At 49.4% G+C, this 18,894-nt stretch overlaps 1 protein-coding gene across 1 annotated transcript in view; it reads left to right on the forward strand.

The window, feature by feature from the left end:
- The first annotated feature begins 15,918 nt into the window (after positions 1-15,918).
- Positions 15,919-18,894, forward strand: part of Igsf9b (immunoglobulin superfamily member 9B) — a 44,957-nt gene continuing 41,981 nt past the window's right edge. Inside the window, exons 1-2 of the mRNA XM_035444204.1 lie at positions 15,919-15,946; positions 17,940-18,137. Of these exons, the coding sequence (XP_035300095.1) occupies positions 15,919-15,946; positions 17,940-18,137 (226 nt within the window). The remainder of the gene's footprint in view (positions 15,947-17,939; positions 18,138-18,894) is intronic.

Below are 18,894 nucleotides of genomic sequence, written 5' to 3' on the forward strand. Positions count from 1 at the left end.
TATCACCTTTACACATTCATTTGCCACGAACACTTCCTGAATGTCCTCTCTGAGATGGACAGGAGGGGTGCTTGCCATACAGGCTCTTTCCCTCAACAGGCCACAGACCCACAAATTACTCCCTGGAGTCTCTTTGTTGTTCTCTTTCTATCTTTACTGAAGACTGAGCCCAGATCTCACCCACCTGTACTGCCACCTTCTTGCAGGTCTACAGCTGTGTGAGTTTGGGCACAGTAGTGTGACTGTGGCTTGTCTTTGAAAGGGTCATGTGTTGAAGCTTGGTCATTACTGGGCACAGAGGTGGTGGGGCTTTTAAGGTCACACATAGTGAGAGGAGCCAGATCATTGAGTGAGCTGACCTTGGAAGGGACAAAGGTAGTCCTTGTAGGACTCTGGGCTTCTGTAATACTGTTCTGTGAGAGTGAGCCCAAACTTTGATTTGTCCTCTGGCTTCTTGTCTTGCAATGTGACCTTTCACTTCTACAGTGACACAAGCCAGAATTAGATCTTGCAAACCTTCATAAAAAAAGCCACTGGATCTTAGATTTTTATCTTTAAATCGAAGCTACATAAATCTCACTTTCAAACATTTATTTTTATTTAAGTATGTATGCCTGTGCCAGAAGATGTAAGAAGAGTGTCCACTCCCCTGGAACTGGAGTCACAACTGTCTGTGAGCCATTTGTCATGGGTGCTGGGAGTTGAAGTATGGTCCCTTAGAAGACTACTGAGCCATCTGTTCAGCTCCCAAGCTTTTTATTTTTACTTTTATTAGGGAAGTTACCAGAACAGGTGAGACTGAGCAGTGGGTAAAAGTGTTTGCCAACAAATTCAATTTCTGAGTTCAATTTCTAGATCCCATGATACTGGGAGAAAATTGACTCTTGATTGTCCTCATACTCACATACACCACACATACACAGCCCCCCACAATAATAATAGTGAATAATGTAAAGCAAAAATTTACCTATATTTGAATATTCTGTTATACTAACCAAAATGGACCAGACTATTATCTTTCTGTGATCTCCTGTTGACAGATAAGCATAAGAATTGCTCACATGGTCAGACCTAAGTGTCTATCTAGGTACCAGGTGGTTTGTCCCTGCCATGTCCTCCTGAATCCTTGGCACAGTGCTAATTGGAGATTTATATTCATGGTCTACTCGGCCACTGGGAAGTTATTTCTGTTGATGCTTCCTGAGCCCAAGTCCTTGGTCTCCCTATTGCTGGCACTAACTATGACTTGATGATTTCACATACCTTTCTGACCCTTGGCTTCTAGCAACCTCCCCTTGGTTCCAAGGTACCAGATTCTTTAATCTATGACCCCAAGTGCTGATAGAAACACATCCATACTATTTTAGAATCCCTGGCCATTCAATCATTTGGGAAAAACTCCAGATTCCGTTTGCCTCCAATACAATATCATAGGGGAATAAAATTGGGTTATTGGGGAGTCTATGAAAGAGAAACTATCTGTAGCAATGCTCAAGTTTTCTCCTGCAGACTTCAGTTTCTATGAGCTTCTTCTGTTGCTTCTATAGTGGGACAAACAATAATGTAAATGAAATGAGTGATCGAAACCCCTAACCTGTTGTAGCCACGGTTTGATCAGTGCAGTAGAGAGCAGATTTTTAGCTGTCTTTTAGATGTCTACATAATAGGGTGTGGAAGCAAGAACCATTTTCAGCCTATCTGTGCCAGCACCTTACCACTGAATCCTTTAGCCCTGGGCAGTCACAGACATACCCAGGTGTACCAGAGTTGTCCCAGGAAGCCAAGAACCACACTTTCCATAATGCAGCCTTTGGCAACATGAGGAATTATTGAGGGGTGATGGTGGCATATTCTGGGGGGCAGTTCACAAAGAAGGCTACTACTCAGATCCTGAGTTCTGCAGAACAAACCACGTAGTACAACTCTCTTTTTTGCGTGTCAAAATGAAGCCACAAAAATATGGCATGTGTTTTCTTTGAGGGTGTTCACAGCTGGCTTGTAACACCCAGAGAAAAGAGGAGAAGTGTTAGAATGGTTGAGGATGCTAGCTATCTGGTTTTCAAAGAGGAAACCTAAGTCATTGATGCTTTATTCCTTTTTTTGCCAGGCAAGAAATTAATAGAGTTTGTCTAAAATTCCAGGAATTAGTTTCTATTTCTGTGTTACAAGTACATGTCTAAAAACTGTAACTTTAGGTTCAACATACAAAAATTCTTTGTATACCTGATCAGACCTGTTGTGCACATGTGATGTATGTGACAGTGTCTTCAGTGTGTGCAATTCTCATTGTATCTGCCCAAGATGGCAAAAGAACAGTGAAGCAATGGGAAGCTGCATCTAAAATGGATGAGCTGGCAGACCCTCCTCCTGGGCTTTGGGTCACCTGGAATGCACAGCATAGAGTAATCCTTTAATGGCTGGGACAGGCATGCTTTACCTGGATCAGGTAGTACCACCTAACTACAATATTACCTTTAGGGGTAATTGCAGCTGAGAAGCAAATTCTGGATATCCCAAGAAACAAGTTATAATCAAGTTTGAGTTTCAATATAGGACAAAGTTGTTAAGACCTTTGTTTTGAAGAGGCAAAGGTGAACTGGTAGGATAATGACTAGGTCCTGTAGAAATAAGAGGTCACAGGCCAAGAGACAAGTGGGATGGGAGAGAAGGAAGCTAAGCAAGGGACATACAGATAGAGTTCTTGCTTGCATTTCAGTCAAATGGACAAGTGTTATAACTTGAGAATTTGAGAAGCTTGAAAAACTTTCTCCAATGGCCTGCATCAAATACCTTAAAATTAGATATTGGAAGTCAAATTTCCTTCATGTTCAGTATCCCCTCTCCTCCTTCCTTCTCCTTCCTTCCTTCCTTCCTTCCATTCTTTTTAAAACAAGGTGTCACTGTATAGTCCTGGCTGGCTTCCAACTGATAGAAACCTACTTGTCTCTGCCTCCCAAGTGCTGTAATTAAAGGCATGCTCCACCAGGCTTGGCACTAAGTTCTTCCAAAACACACAGACTGGCTCTGTGCTGTATTTAAAGAAAAAAGGTAGTAGAATTGGCTTCTCAAATTGACTAGTCTTTTTAAAGTGTCAAGGGTACATCCCTGGGCCTAAGGAGCATGATAGCAGTTGAATTAATATGAGAAAAAATCTTAGATGCAGATATTGCATGCCAAAGCACTTTGTGATGGGTAACTTTAAGTGTCAGCTATACTGGGCTGAAGGGTACCCTGACAATGGGCAAAAGATCATTTTGTAGTATGCTATGTAGGTATTTCCTAAAGAAGTTAGCACTGAAGCAGTAGACTGAGTGACTGCCTGCCACTGTGAGTGAGCATCATTCGGCCTGTTGAGAACAAGACAGAAGAGAAAGGGTGAATTGCTTTCTTTGCTAGCTGGACACCCACCTCTTGCCTTAAGACATTGGGATTCTAGGCTGTCAATCTTCAGATTCCATAGCCCACACCTGCTTTCTGGCTTTTGGACTCAGGCTGAATCACACTATCAGCCTCTCTGGTTCTCCAGATTTTAGACAGCATATTGTTAGACTTCTCAGCTTCCATAATTGCATGAGGCAATTTCCATAATATCATTTTGCCCAGAGATATCTTCTTGAGTTCACTTTTTGCTTTTATTTTGAAGACTGTTTTCACAGCAAATTGTACCAGTCCCAAAATGGTTGCAATGCTCTCTCCATTCCACAAGCTCATCTCAGAATGTGACGCAGATATTATTGCACAGAGAGGCAGAGATCTGGTTTCCTTTTTAGCCTGGCAGGTAGTCCATACCTACAGGCATGACGCTGTGTTATCCAGGACAGGAGAATATAAAGGATATTTCGACTTGGTCCTGTTGCAACACTCCTCTTGGAACCCAGCCACCAGCTGTGAGGAAGGCCAGGCACCCTATAGAGAAGTCGGCATGAGGATGAGACATGAACCATCACCAACAAGCCTGGCTCACAACCAGCTAACAGCAAGGTGCATGGGCCATCTTGAGAGTAGATTGTTCATGTTCCACTGGAGCTGATGTTTGGTGTTCCAATCAAGCATTGCTCAAATAGGTGACCCTTTGTTACTTTACACTACTGTATCATTTGGGGATGCCTTTTTATATGGGGAGATAATTAGTACAGTTTTTAAATTGTGTAACCTGCAAACATTTTCAAATTGATTTTGGATAAATTCTTTGCTTTATAGCATCTCCTCTTCCTTCTAAGGAGCTGCCTTGACCACTGTCCTACTCCAAATCCTACCAAGAGCTCCAAAGAAGGCAAGCACAGTTGCTTTTTTTGGCTTGATTGCTTAGTCGGTGTAAAGAGGGAACCTAGGCTGCGGCTGGCTGCCTTTTTTTGTGTCCTCTGAGGGCTTTTGGGCATGTGAGAGTGGGTAGCCAGTGTGTTTTTCTGGGAATAACCAATTAGAGTAGGATTATGTATTTTCAAAAGTGAACTTTTCCATGAGGCTCACAGATGACAGGCATTCTCATACCCAATGGGCATAGCACAAGGGGCATCCACAATGAACCAGGTACATTTATTCATAGGGATTGGCTTGTGTTCCTCTCTCACATGCCTCTTGGCAGCTGAGGTTCAGGCTGCTATTGAGTATTCAGCTTGATATCTCTGCAGGGAGGGAGGGATTGCCATCCTTCCTGCATCAAATGCTCAGCCATATGTCAAGAGGAGAATATCCGACTGGCCTCATTCCTCTCTGCCAGTTGCTACAACATGTCTCTCTTGAGCTGATCTGAAATGAACTGACACATGTTGTACAATAACGGTTATGATGTTAATTTTTCTCTTTTCAAATCAATTTTCTTCCCTTTCCTCTCTGCCTCCATTCTTGTGTTCTATTCTATTTCCAGTAGAGTTCTCCAGTGGAATTTATTCTCTTTAGATAGTTTCTTTTGAACATCTCCCAAGTTCAGTTTTTTCTTTAAGTTCTAATGTTCCTTTCCCCCTTTCTGCTACAGTTTTAACTTCCTAGCAGAAATCACCATCTTCCTGAGGACAAACTGGGGGACCAAGCAAGTATGGTGGGGATGAATCGTGGGAGTTGCTTCATCTTTTTCCTAGCTTTGGGACACTGGAAGAAAGTTTCTCAGTAGATGCGCCATGGTTGTTAAACAGTCATGTCTCTTCCACATCAAGGGTTCAAGGAACTAAGGCCAGCCTAGGGACTCAACATTAATTATACCCTAGCCTCAGAAGACAGGGAACATCATTCCACAGGCATCAAAAGGCTGCTTAGAGCTTATTGGGGAGGGGGAGAATCATGAGGTCATTCGTTATATCACCCAGTTTTTTGTTGACATCATGAAACATCCAAGGAAGTAGACTCCATGAAGAAAAAAAAGAGATTTACTTAGAACACAACTCTGCAGGTTCATGGGTGTGGCATCTGCATTGGCTTATTTCTGATGAAGGCCTCAAGATAGATGGCAGATAACATTAACATTAATGTGTCCTGGTGACTGACTGGATTTCAAGCCAGGTGGCAGGTAGAGAGAGGGAGGCACCAGTCTTTCTCCCTTTATACCTGCCCTCACCCTTTTGTTTTATTTTTCTTCTTTGAGATAGGGTCTCTTGTAGCTCAGGGTGACCTTAAATTTCCTATGTAGCTGAGGATGACCTCAAACTCCTGACCTTCCAAACACTAAGATAATTGATGTGAGCCACAATGTCCAGCTTTGTTAGTGGTAACCTTCTTATGAGAATAGCCAGGGGATGCCAGGAGAATTACCTTGCAATAGCTTGCCTCCCAGTGATTTAAGGACTTCTCAGTAGAACTCACCTCTTAATTTTAAATTATGTCTATATGTATGTCTCTGAGTGGGTTTGTGCCCACGAGAGCACAGCCTGTGGAAGTATGCTAGATCCTCTGGAGATGGGGTTACAGGTAGTGGTGAGCCACCTGGTAAGGACATTGGGAACCAAACTCGAGTCCTCCTCAAGAGTAGTTCGTGTTCTTAACTGCTGAGCAATCTCTCCAACCCCTAGGACTTGCCTCTTAAAAGGCTCCATTCTTCTACTGCCACCTTGGGGATCAAGTTTCCAGCATGAACCTTTGTGAAGTCACAATTAAACCATATCCCAACCACATCACCTGTTCTGAAAATAGATCCCAGAAAGTCTTGATAGATCTAAGACCCAGAGAAGGTATGTATGGGTGTATGTGAGTGCATGCAAACATGTTTATGGCTACACATGTATATGTAAGTGTTGGAGGTAGAATTGTTATTCTGTGGCATGTTGCCTGAGAATTAGTATATCAATGAGGTCTAGAGCTTGTAGCTTTCACCAAAGCCCCCCAGGAAAGGCAGAAAGAGAATTTAAAACAGAGGCCCATGGAAATACATCCTCAGAGTGATACATCATGAGTATGTTTTCATGCAGAGTGAGTGGGCAAGCTGGAGGTATTCAGAAGCCCAGTTCTCCAGATTATATTGAGATGATAAAGGCTTATCAGTGTACTTGCTTCTCTGCTTAGGGTCTGCAGCTTTTCATCTCCTGGATGGCAACGGCAGTGGAGGTCTCTGAAAAAGCTGGCCTCCACCATACAAGGCCACTTTCTATGTGAGATGCACGAGCCCATGTGCACAGGTGGGCTTTTCCAGCAGCAACAAGTCCATTTGTTGTTCTTTGTGAAGCTTCATGTCCTAGAGCAGGGCTCTGTTTTTTTGAGAGCTCTCCTTCATTCTTCCTCCATTTCCTTCCCTGAGAAACAGCCCCTCCTAGGGAGCTGTGGCTCTCACCACTGCTTCCAGTCCTTGAAAGAATAAACATCTTCACGGCAGCCTCAGAATGCTGGTGTGAGATGATTGTAGACGTCTCCACGACACTCATTTATTCCTTGTGTAAATACAACTGTATTCAGGGAGGAGATGAAGAGATGCTGGAGTAAGGAGCCTGGGTATAGGAAGGTCTTTCAGCTTCCTTATCTATCTTCTTCCGCAGGAATGAAAAGGACCTTTCTCTTATCCTTGGTTCTCCACCCCACCCCCTAATCGCTCAACAACTCCACCTTGGCTTTATGCAGCTAAAATGGGGCTGGGATCTGAGTAAGGTGGGAGGGGAAGCAACATTCGTGTCCAGGAGAAGCAGCATTTATTTAGAAGGAGGAGGAAAAAGTTTAATTGCTCAGAGTTGGGGTTTAGTAATCATGAGGGACGATGACCAGCAGTGGGGGTGGCAGTATGTGTACACATGTGTTCCAGAGGGGTCTGTGATTCGCCGCAGCTGAGCCAATGACTCATTCCAAATTTAGAGACTTTTAGAGGTCATTTTAGTCATCCCCCTGCCTTTGGGGCTGGATGGAGCCTAACTTAATATGACGTTTGATGGAGATAGTGTGCTCTGAGAAAAGAGTGTGCAAGGGAGTGGGGGTGGGGATGCATCACGTGACCCCCTTTGAACCGATCTCCTGCAAAGGACGTTCCCTAGTTTCCTCAGGATGCTAGGGTTTCCCCATCCCTGTATCAGCATGATCCTCCCGGGGACTGCTTTTTTTTTTCCTTGATAGAAACCGGATGTTGGATTCTCAAGGTGGGCGGGGGCTCCATCCCCCTCGGACCTGTCAAGGGTTATTAAGACTCCTAGGGTCTCATTAACCAGTACGAGAAGCTATCATTTATTTCATCAGAAACTTGCCATGCAGTCTGAGCTGAGAACAGAATAGAGCAAAGACGCTAAAACGCCTTTTTCCCAGGCAATGCGCATGATTCTGCGGCTCTTTGCTCGCTACACTTCAACGTACCTTGAAATGGGCTCGCCTCCTTCGCGCAGCGACGGACAAAGAGTTAAGCCAATCAGTCCCTAGATCCGTGAGCAACATCCAATAGGCAGGCGTTAGGGGCGGGCCATGAGGCCAGGCCTGGCTAGGCTTCACCGTGGTCCTGGCTGCGCTCTGCCTCCGTTGGCAGTGCAGGTGCCGCTGCGCCGGGGCCCGGGAGGCTGCGCGCCGAGCGAGCGGAGCCTGGGAGGGATGGAGAGCGGGCCGCCCGGGCTGCAGAAGCACCGGCAAGGGGCGTAGGCGGGCGAGAAGAGGACGCTGGGGCACGATAAGTGTGCAGACGCAGGAGCACTTTGCGATAGGATGAGGCTCTTGGCTGGCGCGCGGTAGTACTATGATTTGGTATGTGGCCACTTTGATAGCAAGTGTGATCAGCATCCGAGGTCTTGCGGCTCAAGGTGAGTTGAAGTGCAGCGTCCGTCCTCCAACCCTCCAGCCTTTCTCAGACCTTCACTTCGGGATCTGTCTCCCGACCCCCGGGAGCGAGGCTCCGGTTCCGTCCAGGCGCACCTTGGGCCACCGACTCGACGGCCGGGGAGCTGCGGGCGGGAGGAACTCGGTGGGAAGGTGTGGAAGCCCATGGGCTGCGGGGACGAACGTCTTGGATTCAAGTGGACTTGGCCCACCTTAGGCCCCATGGTCCACAACCGCACGTCGAACCTCAGCTTTGGGGAACCCCTGGTGTTTTAACTCTGGCTGCTGGAGACTTTGCCAGTCTTCCGTAGGAATCCGTGCGTTCCAGCCCTCCACAGCACCGCTGGATGGAGGCGCGACCAAAAGCTTGGGACTCCCCTCAGCCGCCTCTAAGGGACTCGGTTTTCCGCCCCGCGCCCTTTCTTTCCGTACATCTTGGCGGCGGAGGTCGGATCCCGTTGGCAGGTGACAAGCAGAATTGACCTAGAGGCTCCGAGCAGCATCTGCTCTTCCTGGCCCTGGCGGCTGTCCGCTCCCGCCCTAGCCATACCTGGGCCCCGGCCAGGCAAAAGTTCCCGGGGAGGCGCCGTCACCGCGCCACGCTCCGGGCTGCCAGGCCCAGCGACCTGGGGGAGAGGGCCGCCAGGGAGGGGTCTGCTCCTCTACGTCTCAGAGTCGAGCGGGATTTTCCTTTCTGTCTTCTCGGGTCTGAGCCCAAGAAGAAGCTAGGGAGAAGCCAGGGCGCGGGTGCATACTTGAGCTCGAGGGCTTTCCCTTTAGAGATGACAGAGCCCTGGGTGGCACCCAGCTCTCGAGCTTGGAAACTGCCAGGACTCTGAGCTCTAGGTTTCTGCGCGCCGAACGGACCCGGCTGCGGGCAAGTTCGCAAATCAGGGAGGATATGGCGGCGGGAGAAGAGCGGTCTGTGGGTGGAAAGTGGCAGGATGGCCGGCAGGGTGACGAGGACCTGCGGACCAGGGAGCCTTTTGGAAGGGCTCTGCTGCAGGTGTGGGCTCCGCCGGCCTCTTTGCACCTTGCCTGGGGGCGTGTGGGGGGAGTGGTTTGAGAAAGTTTCCGGATTGGAATGTGTCTCCTGTGCTTCTTGAGAGGGGACTCTGAACAAGAGAAGAGGGTGAAGGGAAGGGCGGCTTTCCACCAAAAGCTGTGATGGTTGGGATGGTTTTAAAGCTTTCTATTTGTCAGGTGGGAAAACTGAGATAGGGTGACCTCAGAAGCCTATGGAAAAAGGGTGGATCTTGCCCCCCCCCCCCATTCCATGCAGTCTTTCAGTGACCTCCTCCTCCTCCCCTCTAGGTTTTGGTATGTTCTGCTGTGGGATTGTCTCTGAAAGCACAAAAGGCTCTGCTAGATCAGAATTGAAGAGACACTGAAGGAAGGCTCTGAACTAGCCTCCCAACCCCAGCGAGGGTATAGGGGATGGCAAATTTAAACACAGAGAAAGAAAATTGGGTTTATACTGCAGCGATTCACAGAGTGGCTAGGCAGAAGGAGGAACTTCCCAGTGTTGAAGGTTGTTGGACATGAAGGTTATTAGCCCTTCTGTCTGGAACCCCTGCTTCTGTCTAGGAGCAAATGGCTCTACAAGGCAGACACAGACATAGGTTTACCAATAAACTGGCAGAATTTAAAGCCGACTGTGCCACTTGCTGACCCTGTGACCTTGGACACATTTCTCAGCTTTCCTAAATGTCACTTACCTCAATGGAAAATGGGTTAGCAGTATGAACTTGTAGAGATTTGGGGTGTGTGTGAGCAGTACTGTGATGGAGAAGTGACTGACTGCCTGCTGTGAAGTATGTACTCACCAAATGTCATTCTTAGCATTTCAGTGTCTGTAAGATTTCTGGATCCTAATCAGTTTCTTTCCTTTGGCTATTCAGGGAGCTGGGAGTTAGGAGTATGTTGGGGGATATTCAGAAGTCTGCCTTTGAGTAGGCTAGATCCCTTCATGGGCTGACCTTGTCTGGTATAACCTCTTGTTCTCTGCATCTTAGTGAGGTGTGGGTGGGGCATGTACAATTGCTTGGAAGCCCTTTACAAGGTCTGCAAAGCTGAAGTATTGTTGGCTGCCAGATGCTACAGTAAGGATGCAGAGCCCAGCCTACAGTGGGGGGGGGGCGACCTGCTTGTCTGAGAGGTCAGGGTTGGAGTACCAGTGAGAGATCTTATGGGATCCAATTGTTCTGTGAGTGGCAAAGGTGACTTCTGGAGAAATACTCCAACCCCAGGGACTGTGAGATGCTTCTAGAACTGTCTGAAGCAGGGGTTGGGACTGAAAACTTGATAGTCTGGGACAAGGTGGGCATAGAGTCCTCCTTTTGACTCTGGTTGGGCATTTTGGAAGTAACCCAGATTGGTGTTCAGGTTAGGAGGGTAAAGAAAGGAGGTCTCCATATCACAGACATCTGTCCTTCAAGCTGGGGTAATTTACACACTATGGAAACCCTGAGCTAGGTATACTTGACTTTCAGCCTTCTGTAAGGAAGGGAAATCTGTTCCTTATTCTAAGTGCTACCTTCCCTGTCTGCCACAGAGTCTGTTGGTAGACTCCCTGGCTCCTGGGTGCCCATGTCAATTAGGGTCTGACTCAGAATCCACTTGTGGTTGGAGCAGTGCCCTCTCTCTGGCTTTGACCTGCACAGCTTCCCTTTGTTGATTCAGATTGGAAGGAGTGTGTCTAAACCCCTGGACAGCTTATCCGTTGATGCCCTGGCTCAGGAAGTGGGTAGTGAGTATGTCTCAGGACATTTACATGGAGGGGGCAGGGGGAAGGGTGTGTGTGCATCTGGTAGGAGGCCCCCTGCAAGAAACTAGAGTGGGAGGAGGCATGATGCTGTGTACTGGAAAGAGTCAGCTGAGCTGGTAGCTGTGGGCCTATGGCCCGGCACATGCCAGTCTCTGGAGTTGTCAGGTCCCAGGTTCAGATGGTTTCATGTTTATATCTCTGAGTCAGAAAACTGGGATCTGGTTTCTCAAGGAGCAAAGGTTGCCTGGCTAGGAGATACTGAAAGCTGGTAGCTCTCTGCTTCTTTGATGTGCCTTGCGCTTTCCAGTGTCTAGGTCTCCCCTCTGTCGTCTCCCCAGCAGGGCAGCCCCTGGCTCTCAGAACTGGTCATGAAGCATGTATGCTTCTTCTTTGGCTTTCTCTCACTTCTGCTGGGTGCTCATTCAATCTCCCTGCAGTCCCCCAGTTGGCACTGAAAATGTGGGGGTGGGAGGTGAGGCCCAGTTAGGAAAGCAGTGAAATTTAACCGCTTCTTCTCTTCATGAGAGCTGTTCCCTTCTGATGCCTTCTTAGCTGGGGCCCCGAGTTAGTGACCCCTATCTCTCTTCCAGGGGTGGGTTGAGCAGTTTGTGTGAAGAGTGGATCTGAATGAGCTACAGTTGGTAAGAACTTATGGCTTTTTTTTTTTTTCTTAGAAGAGTGAGCATGTATATGTGTGTACATGTGTGCATATAGAGATGTACCTCAGTATGCGTTTTATGTATTCCTATATGCATGTGTGGATGTACATATTTTAAATGTATGCACACACACATACATCTGTATGCATACATGCCTTGGTAACTGGACTTTACACTAAGACATGTATACATGCACTTATAAGCACTTGTGTGTCTGTATGCACATACATGGATTACATCGGGAGAAGAACTGTTATGTACAAGTTTGAGGTGGGGAATCCTCTTTTGAGTACTATGGGATGCAGGGAGACAGCTCAGCAAACTTCTTGCTTCCCTGTTCCTTGCTCTTCACCTGCATCCTGGCAGCCCAGATGCTCTTAGAGTTGAAGACTCCAGCCCAAGACCAGTACCAAAGACTGCCTGAGGCCCAATAGAGAAAGCCTAAGTGACAGGGCAGACGCTTGGCTCATGAGGAGGCTGACTTCCTGTCTTGCTAAGAGGCATTAGTTGCCATCAGCCTGGCACAGTCCAGGGTAGACAAAGCTCTGGGTGCCTGGGGAGATGGGAGAGGGTTGGGGCTGGGGAAACAGCTTGCAGTCAGGCTTCTTTCTGCCCCAGGGGCACTGCCCATGGGTGTGGCCTGGTCTGCCTGAGGCAACTGACCTATTTTCCTTAGAAATCTTCCTGCTTTCCTGCTCGCTCTTGCATGAGTAAGCAGGAGAGTGGTGAGTAGAGATGGGGCTCTGTGAGGGTTTTGTATGTTCTTTGGGGGCTGTGACAGAGGTCTCAGCCTGCCTGCCTGAACTTCTGACAAAGAGGAGACTGATAACCTGGCCTTGTGCCCTCTTTATTGTCCCTTTATCTTCTTCCTGGTCATAGACAGGGGTCTGCGGCATAAAACTTGTACATGGGCACAGATTATACCAGTGAATCGTTGTCCTCTCCCTGGTTCAGAGCAGGGATGCTGCTGTTGCTCGACCAGGAGTAATCTCTCAGTTACTGTGCCTGCCTGCCTGGCCTGTGGTACCCTCACCGACTAGCCTTGCTGTATGCATACCAGATTGCCCTCTGTGGTATACAGGCTAGGTGAGAACAGGCTTCCAGGTGGTAGGGCTGGGGGTTGTGGGTGTAGGGGGTGTGGCTTCACTTTTCTGCTGAAGAGCTCTGCACTGCTATTGAATTACAGACTTCCTTCCTGCCTGTGGCTCCTGGGGAAAGGGCTCTTGGTAATACAATCTAGCCCAGCAAATTAAGGTCACTAATAGCATTGCCACTTCACAGTGGCCAGGGGGGCAGTCCAGGCAGAAGGGTACGAGTCCACCTAGTACCCTGCTGTTCCTAAAGTTGCAGTTTACCTGGCTTAGTCCACTATTCCTTGGCTTCCTGGAGAGGGGTATAGAAAGACTGTGAGGGATGGGAGCCATAGCAAAGTGGGCTTCTCTAGCATGCTAGGGTCCTTTCTAGGCAGAGGGAGGACAGATGCCATCAAACTCACCTTCCCTGTATGTGCAGAGGATGGGACACACTCATGTACTGGGTACTGGTCTCCTCTCCAGGCCAGGCTTTCTGTATACTCTTCACCTGGTACTGGGTGGGCAGGAGCCAACTTTCTACTGTCCTTGGGCCCTCCTCTGGGTATGTGCCTCCCACATGGTGAGAGCCCAAGTCTGCTGGCTTCCTGGAATCTCCGGGAGCCTCCTGGCCTGTCGAGGAGGAGGGATTGGGGGACTATTGGGGGCTGTGTCTTTTTTGGACTCAGCAGGGATTATTTTTAGGCTGGCAGATGGAGGTGGTGGTGGCTGTCGCTGGTATTATTAGACAACAGGCCTGTGGTTTGAGAGTCTGGTGCCCAGAGGAGGAGGAAGAGGAGGCTGCACCAAGGAGCCATGGAGGCTGGTATTTAGCCTGTGTCTTCCCTCCTGTTAGCCATTATCAGACTGAGCAAGGCTTCCAGGTCCAGGTAGAGTAGCCTTCACCAGAGTCAGCCAGTGATATTCCATGCTTTTGGGAGGCAGGCCTGTCCTGTAAGCCTTCTGTGATCTTGGGATGTAGGGTCTGGACTCTCAGAACTTATGCAGAAGGTGGATGGAAGCTCTGACTGTAGGGAAGGAAAGGGGCACTGGAAAGTGGCCTTGGCCAGTTGGATTCTGGAAGGAATCCTGACCCACCATTTGTTGCCTAGGTAACTTAGGGGAGCCACGTACTGTCCCCATTTGTGAGACTGAGAAAGCAGCACTGTGTCACACTGTAGGCATGTAGCATCCCACTCCTGGTACAGACCCTGAGTGTGGTGGAACTGAGCAGTGTGTTCTGTTTGCCTTCCAGCTGCAGCCGAGGGTTCTACACCTGCCTCTTGCCTCTACTCTGGGTACTTAAAAGTGCTTTTCCATCCTCAGGACCCTTCCTCCCCAGCCCTTTCCTGGCTCCAGGTTGTAACTGTTGGATGTGGGGCTGTGCCAAGCCTTGGATGCCTGTGGTTCTATGCACACAGGGTGTCTGCTGGCAGCTCTGGACTCAGCTACCCACTGGGTACCACCTGGCCCAGAGAATGGGAGATTTGTATCCTATGGGCTTCCCAAAAGGTCAGCCAACCTGTAGAGACCCACTTCATCCACCTGCCCTCTTGCTCTCTCTTTCCTGCCAGGATGGCATAGTCCTAAAGTGGGTTGGGCAGTTACTCAGGAGTCAGATTTACTAGGTATAGGAGACCATATTCTGTCCTCCTGAAAAGTGCCATGTGGGGTCTAGGACATTTCCCAGCCTCCTTAATCATGCCCACCCCCTTCCAAAGGGAGGGATCTGTGGTCACTATTCCTAAGCATTGTCTCTCTTGCCCTCCTCCTTCCTCATTCCTCTGCCTACCAGCTGTTCCCTGTGGCCCTGCTGGGGACTAATATGTCTACCTTATGTAGGCTTTGCTGACTCTTAGCTCCCAGGGCTTTGAATTCCAGTGTCTCTGTTATGGTAACTGACCTGAGTGTCTTCCAAGTTGGATTGTCTTGGAGTGTCTCCCAAGTTGCATGAGATCTATTCTTGTCCTGTGTTGTGTCCCCCCACCCCAACCCAATTTCGTGCCCTGAGCCTTTTTCACTCCTGGCCTGGGGTTTGCTTGCCCTGTGTTTCATTTCTCAGTTTCTACTTTTTGAAGGCCTCTTCCCACTGTATGCCAGGATAATGACTTTTTTTTTCATTTTTTTTCCACCAAGCTTTTCTGGAGAGATGTTTATTAGACATATTTTGGCTCAGAGAAAATCAGGCCTAGAGAGAGGTATCTGTGGGTGATAGAGTAAGGAAGAACACCTGTGTGTGTGTGTGTGTGTGTGTGTGTGTGTGTGTGTGTGCGCGCGCGCGTGCGCACACATGTAGAGGAAGAGAAAATGACTATTTTGAGATTCAGAAACCCAAGAGAGCTTGGGCTGAGTGTGGAGGCTGAGACATGGCTTCCCCCTCGCCTTCCTTGTAGAGACACTTTTCTCATTTTGTCTTGTGTGTCATCTTGGGGATGCATCCACTTTGCAGTCACTCGTCTGTGGTTGGGATGCTCTGGAGAAGTGATGCTGGTGGAAGAGTGCCTGCCCTGCTACCTAGGGTGTGCTTCATGCTCTCATGCTCGGGATTCAGGGCCCAGCCTAGGGACTGGCTGAAGCCATGAGTGAGAACCTGTAGCCTTCCTTCCAGGGCTGGGAAGAAAGGTGTGAAGAAGCTGTCTTATTGAGATGCAGTGAGAACCAGGCAGTGCTGGGTGCAAATGAGCAGCTGGCACTGTGGGGACCCATGCCAAAGTTGACCTACCTCTGAGCATTGCCCTCCAGAGCCCTGGACTTGACAGTCTATTGTCCAGAGCAGAAGTTGACTATTAGGACTTCATGGTGTTCCCCAGCTCTCTTTTTTCTACTTAGACTTTAGGGGCAAACACGCTACCTTTAGTCGGCCACTTTGTCCACCTGCAGGTAACCTGGCCCTGGGAAAAATCCTTTCTTTTTTTCCCAGGGTCCTGTAGTTTGTCTCCTAATCTTCTCACAGGCTGTGCTGCAGATAGTTTTTGCATATGTGCATACACATTTACGTGCATCAACCCCCCCCCCCCCCATTCTGACTCATGGATCCTGCTGGCCATCCATTCCTCTTGGTCCAGTACTGGTCTTTGTATGCCTAGATTCAGTAGGCTCTTTTGCCCAGGTGCCCTATGGGATGTTGGGGAATGCAGTGAGGCACTCCCTACAGCTGGGACCTCTCCTTTCCTGGAGCTGTAAACAGCCTGCAGCCAGATTGGAGGAGGGGAGGATGGGAAACCTGCCTGGGCCCCTGGCAGGTGAGTGCAACACTCTGCTTTGCTCCAAAAATACTCAGTGATCTTAGCTCTTTCTCTAGAAAACAGTGATGTCACCGGGAGCCAATAGGCTTCTGGAAAGGGCTTGCCTCCCTCTCTGCCTCCTCCTTCCGCAAGTTGCAGAGAAGAGGGAGGAAGAGGGGGGAGAGGGAGACACAGGCGACACACACTGACTCCTTGGAGAGGCACAGACAAGAAGCACACAGGCACATAAGAAAGCTTCCCACCATTTCTGAAAAGCAGGCAAAACCCCTTCTGTCATAGGCAAGCAGAAATCCGCAGCACACACACACACACACACACACACACACACACACACACGAGAGAGAGAGAGAGAGAGAGAGAGAGAGAGAGAGAGAGAGAGAGAGAGAGAGAGCCAGGTAGACAGAATCACCCACATAGAGTGGGAGTAAGAAAGAAACAGAGATGGAGGCATTGACATAGAGACATGAGGAAGAAGCAGGAGACAGACAGACAGACAGACAGACAGACAAACAGGGGTACACAATACACAAATACACATGCACACACCAACGCCAAAAAGAGACAAAGACAGATACCCATAGGAGTCAGAAAGAGAAAAGCAAGACCTAGAGCAAGGAGAGAAGCTGGTACAGAGTACAGAGAGGTGGACAGTGATCAGGAAACACACACATACACACAGCTAGACACACAGATATGAAGAAAAGACAGAGGCACGAGCTCACGGGGCCAGAGGTGCAGAAAGAGCTGAGGTGGTCAGAGAAAGCACCTTGCTCTCCAGCAGGCGTCTTTGGGTGGGAGGGCCCAACAGGCATCTGGCTGGAAGCCTCCCGTTGGTGGCTGCTGTCCTTGGTACTGCCCTGGAGAGAGCTGGGCTTGCCCAGTGGTGTAGGGGAAAGTGTGTGGTTAGCTTGGGAGTCCTGGGCAGCTGAAAGGAGGCAGGGGTGAGGCTGTCCTTCTCATTGGAAGAAAAGATCAAGGTGACCTTGTCATCTCCCTCTCCCTTCCTGGTGTGAGAAGGGTGCTGGAGGTGGACTTCAGGTTTTGTTTGCTCTGATGTGTAGGCAATGTGCCCAGAGTTAACCTCTTTCCTGGCTCCTCAAGCTTGCAGTTTGGATAGGGTCAAGTCCTCTCTTGCCTATTTCCGTCCCTTACCCTCTACCCCAATGGGTGTGCCCTCTCTAGCTCTCTGATTTTGATGTCCCCTGTGAAAGACAGGGGGCTGCTCCAGTGCCCCCTCCTTTGTTACCATCGTCTTCCTCCCTTAATGGTGATGTCTGGGGCTACTGGGAGAGTCTAATAGATTCAAGGCCTGGAAATTGGATGGCTGCAGTGCCTCCTGCTCCCCTCTGCAGCAAGGCTGGCGCAGTGGGTTGGAGGAGGGGCTGGAGAGGCCGCTCAGGCCCGTGGGGCTTTCCCTCTGGTGTTGCCAAGCAGCCTCCTTAGCTTGTTAGGGATTCCCCGCTCCTGTATGGAGCCCTCTTGTTTAGTGCTGTAACACCAGGCTGAGCTGGGGGGTGGGGCAGAGGAGGAGGCTGGCTCTGCCTTCGCCCACCAGGCTCCAGTGGGAAGTGCCTTGCTTCAAAAAGAATGCTGAATGTTCATAAGGACTACAGCGGGGCAGGGCACCCAGGGCTGAAGGTCCCTTGTTCCCCGTGTCTATAGCTCCTGCTGGATACCACTTCACAGGGCAGGAGTAGTTACCTGAGGAAGGAAAGCCAGGCATTATTATGCCTGCTGCTTTTTTGGGCCTACGATAGGAAGTCTTGGTTGCAAGACTCTTCTTCCAAAGCTATACAGAAAAGCTTGAATGTCCTCAGGGCAGAGGGAGGTATGCAAAAGAGGTGGGTGTCCAGGGTGCACTGGGGACCCTTGGGGAAGGGAAGGCGCAGATCCAGAAGTGGGGAGGGAGGGTTGGATATCAGCATGAACTGTAGGAGCAGGATCTTTTTTTTGCCAATTCCTCATGTGTCACCTTGGCTGTCCTTGTTAGGTGCCCACGGCCTGCGAGAGGAGCCCGAGTTTGTGACTGCTCGAGCCGGTGAGGGTGTTGTCCTGAGATGCGACGTAATCCACCCAGTGACGGGACAGCCCCCACCCTATGTTGTAGAGTGGTTCAAGTTTGGGGTCCCCATCCCTATCTTCATCAAGTTTGGCTACTATCCCCCACACGTGGACCCTGAGTATGCAGGTAAGGTGTAAGTGACGAGGGCTGTCCCCTCTTTGTCTCCACCACCCTCTAGGTCCTGGCTGTGTTGAGCCTTCCTCCCAGGACTCAGTGGTATCCACGAAGTCCCAGGTACTCTTCATTTTTATTTCTGACACTTCTGGCCTTTTTCTTGACTGGTTCTATCATCTCTGTTTCTCATGGTCTTTGACCTTTGCCTTCTCTCTCTACTCTCTGCTCTCTAGGAGAAGAGGTGGGAGGTGAGGCAGACATGAAGCCTGTCTGTACAGCCTGGGGTTATAATGAGAGGCCAGGAGTCCAGGGCAAGCTAGAAAGAGGCCCCCCCTGGGAGGAAGTGAGGAGTAGAGGGAGGAAGGGATTCAGACAGCTCCATCCCTTGCCAGGTATGGTGCTAGGCTGCAGGACCTGCTGTCTGTATGACCCACTGTCCTGTCTTTGAAGTTGGGTGTCCTATCCCGAGCCTGGTGTGCATCTCCACTGTCTGCTGTCTGTGGCCCTGGCAGACACCAGATCTCACCTCCTCTGCCACTACCCTCCCTTCCATTCCCTGGCCCCATTTATGTGTTGCTCTGTAATTATTCTGCCAGCGTGGTCTCCCTGTGACTCACTGCTGCTGCCTGCCCGCCAGCCCGCCAGTGAAGAGGGTGCAGGGTGTGTTCGTGTGTATGTCTGTGAGTGTGAATGTGTGCTGGAGCTGAAAGAAAGTGAGGAGACAGGCAGGACCCTGCCTTTGCCTTTCTTTTTCTGTGGCTTCTGAGGT

This window comes from Cricetulus griseus, chromosome 4, assembly GCF_003668045.3.
Source record: "Cricetulus griseus strain 17A/GY chromosome 4, alternate assembly CriGri-PICRH-1.0, whole genome shotgun sequence".
Classification (NCBI taxonomy): Eukaryota; Metazoa; Chordata; class Mammalia; order Rodentia; family Cricetidae; genus Cricetulus; species Cricetulus griseus.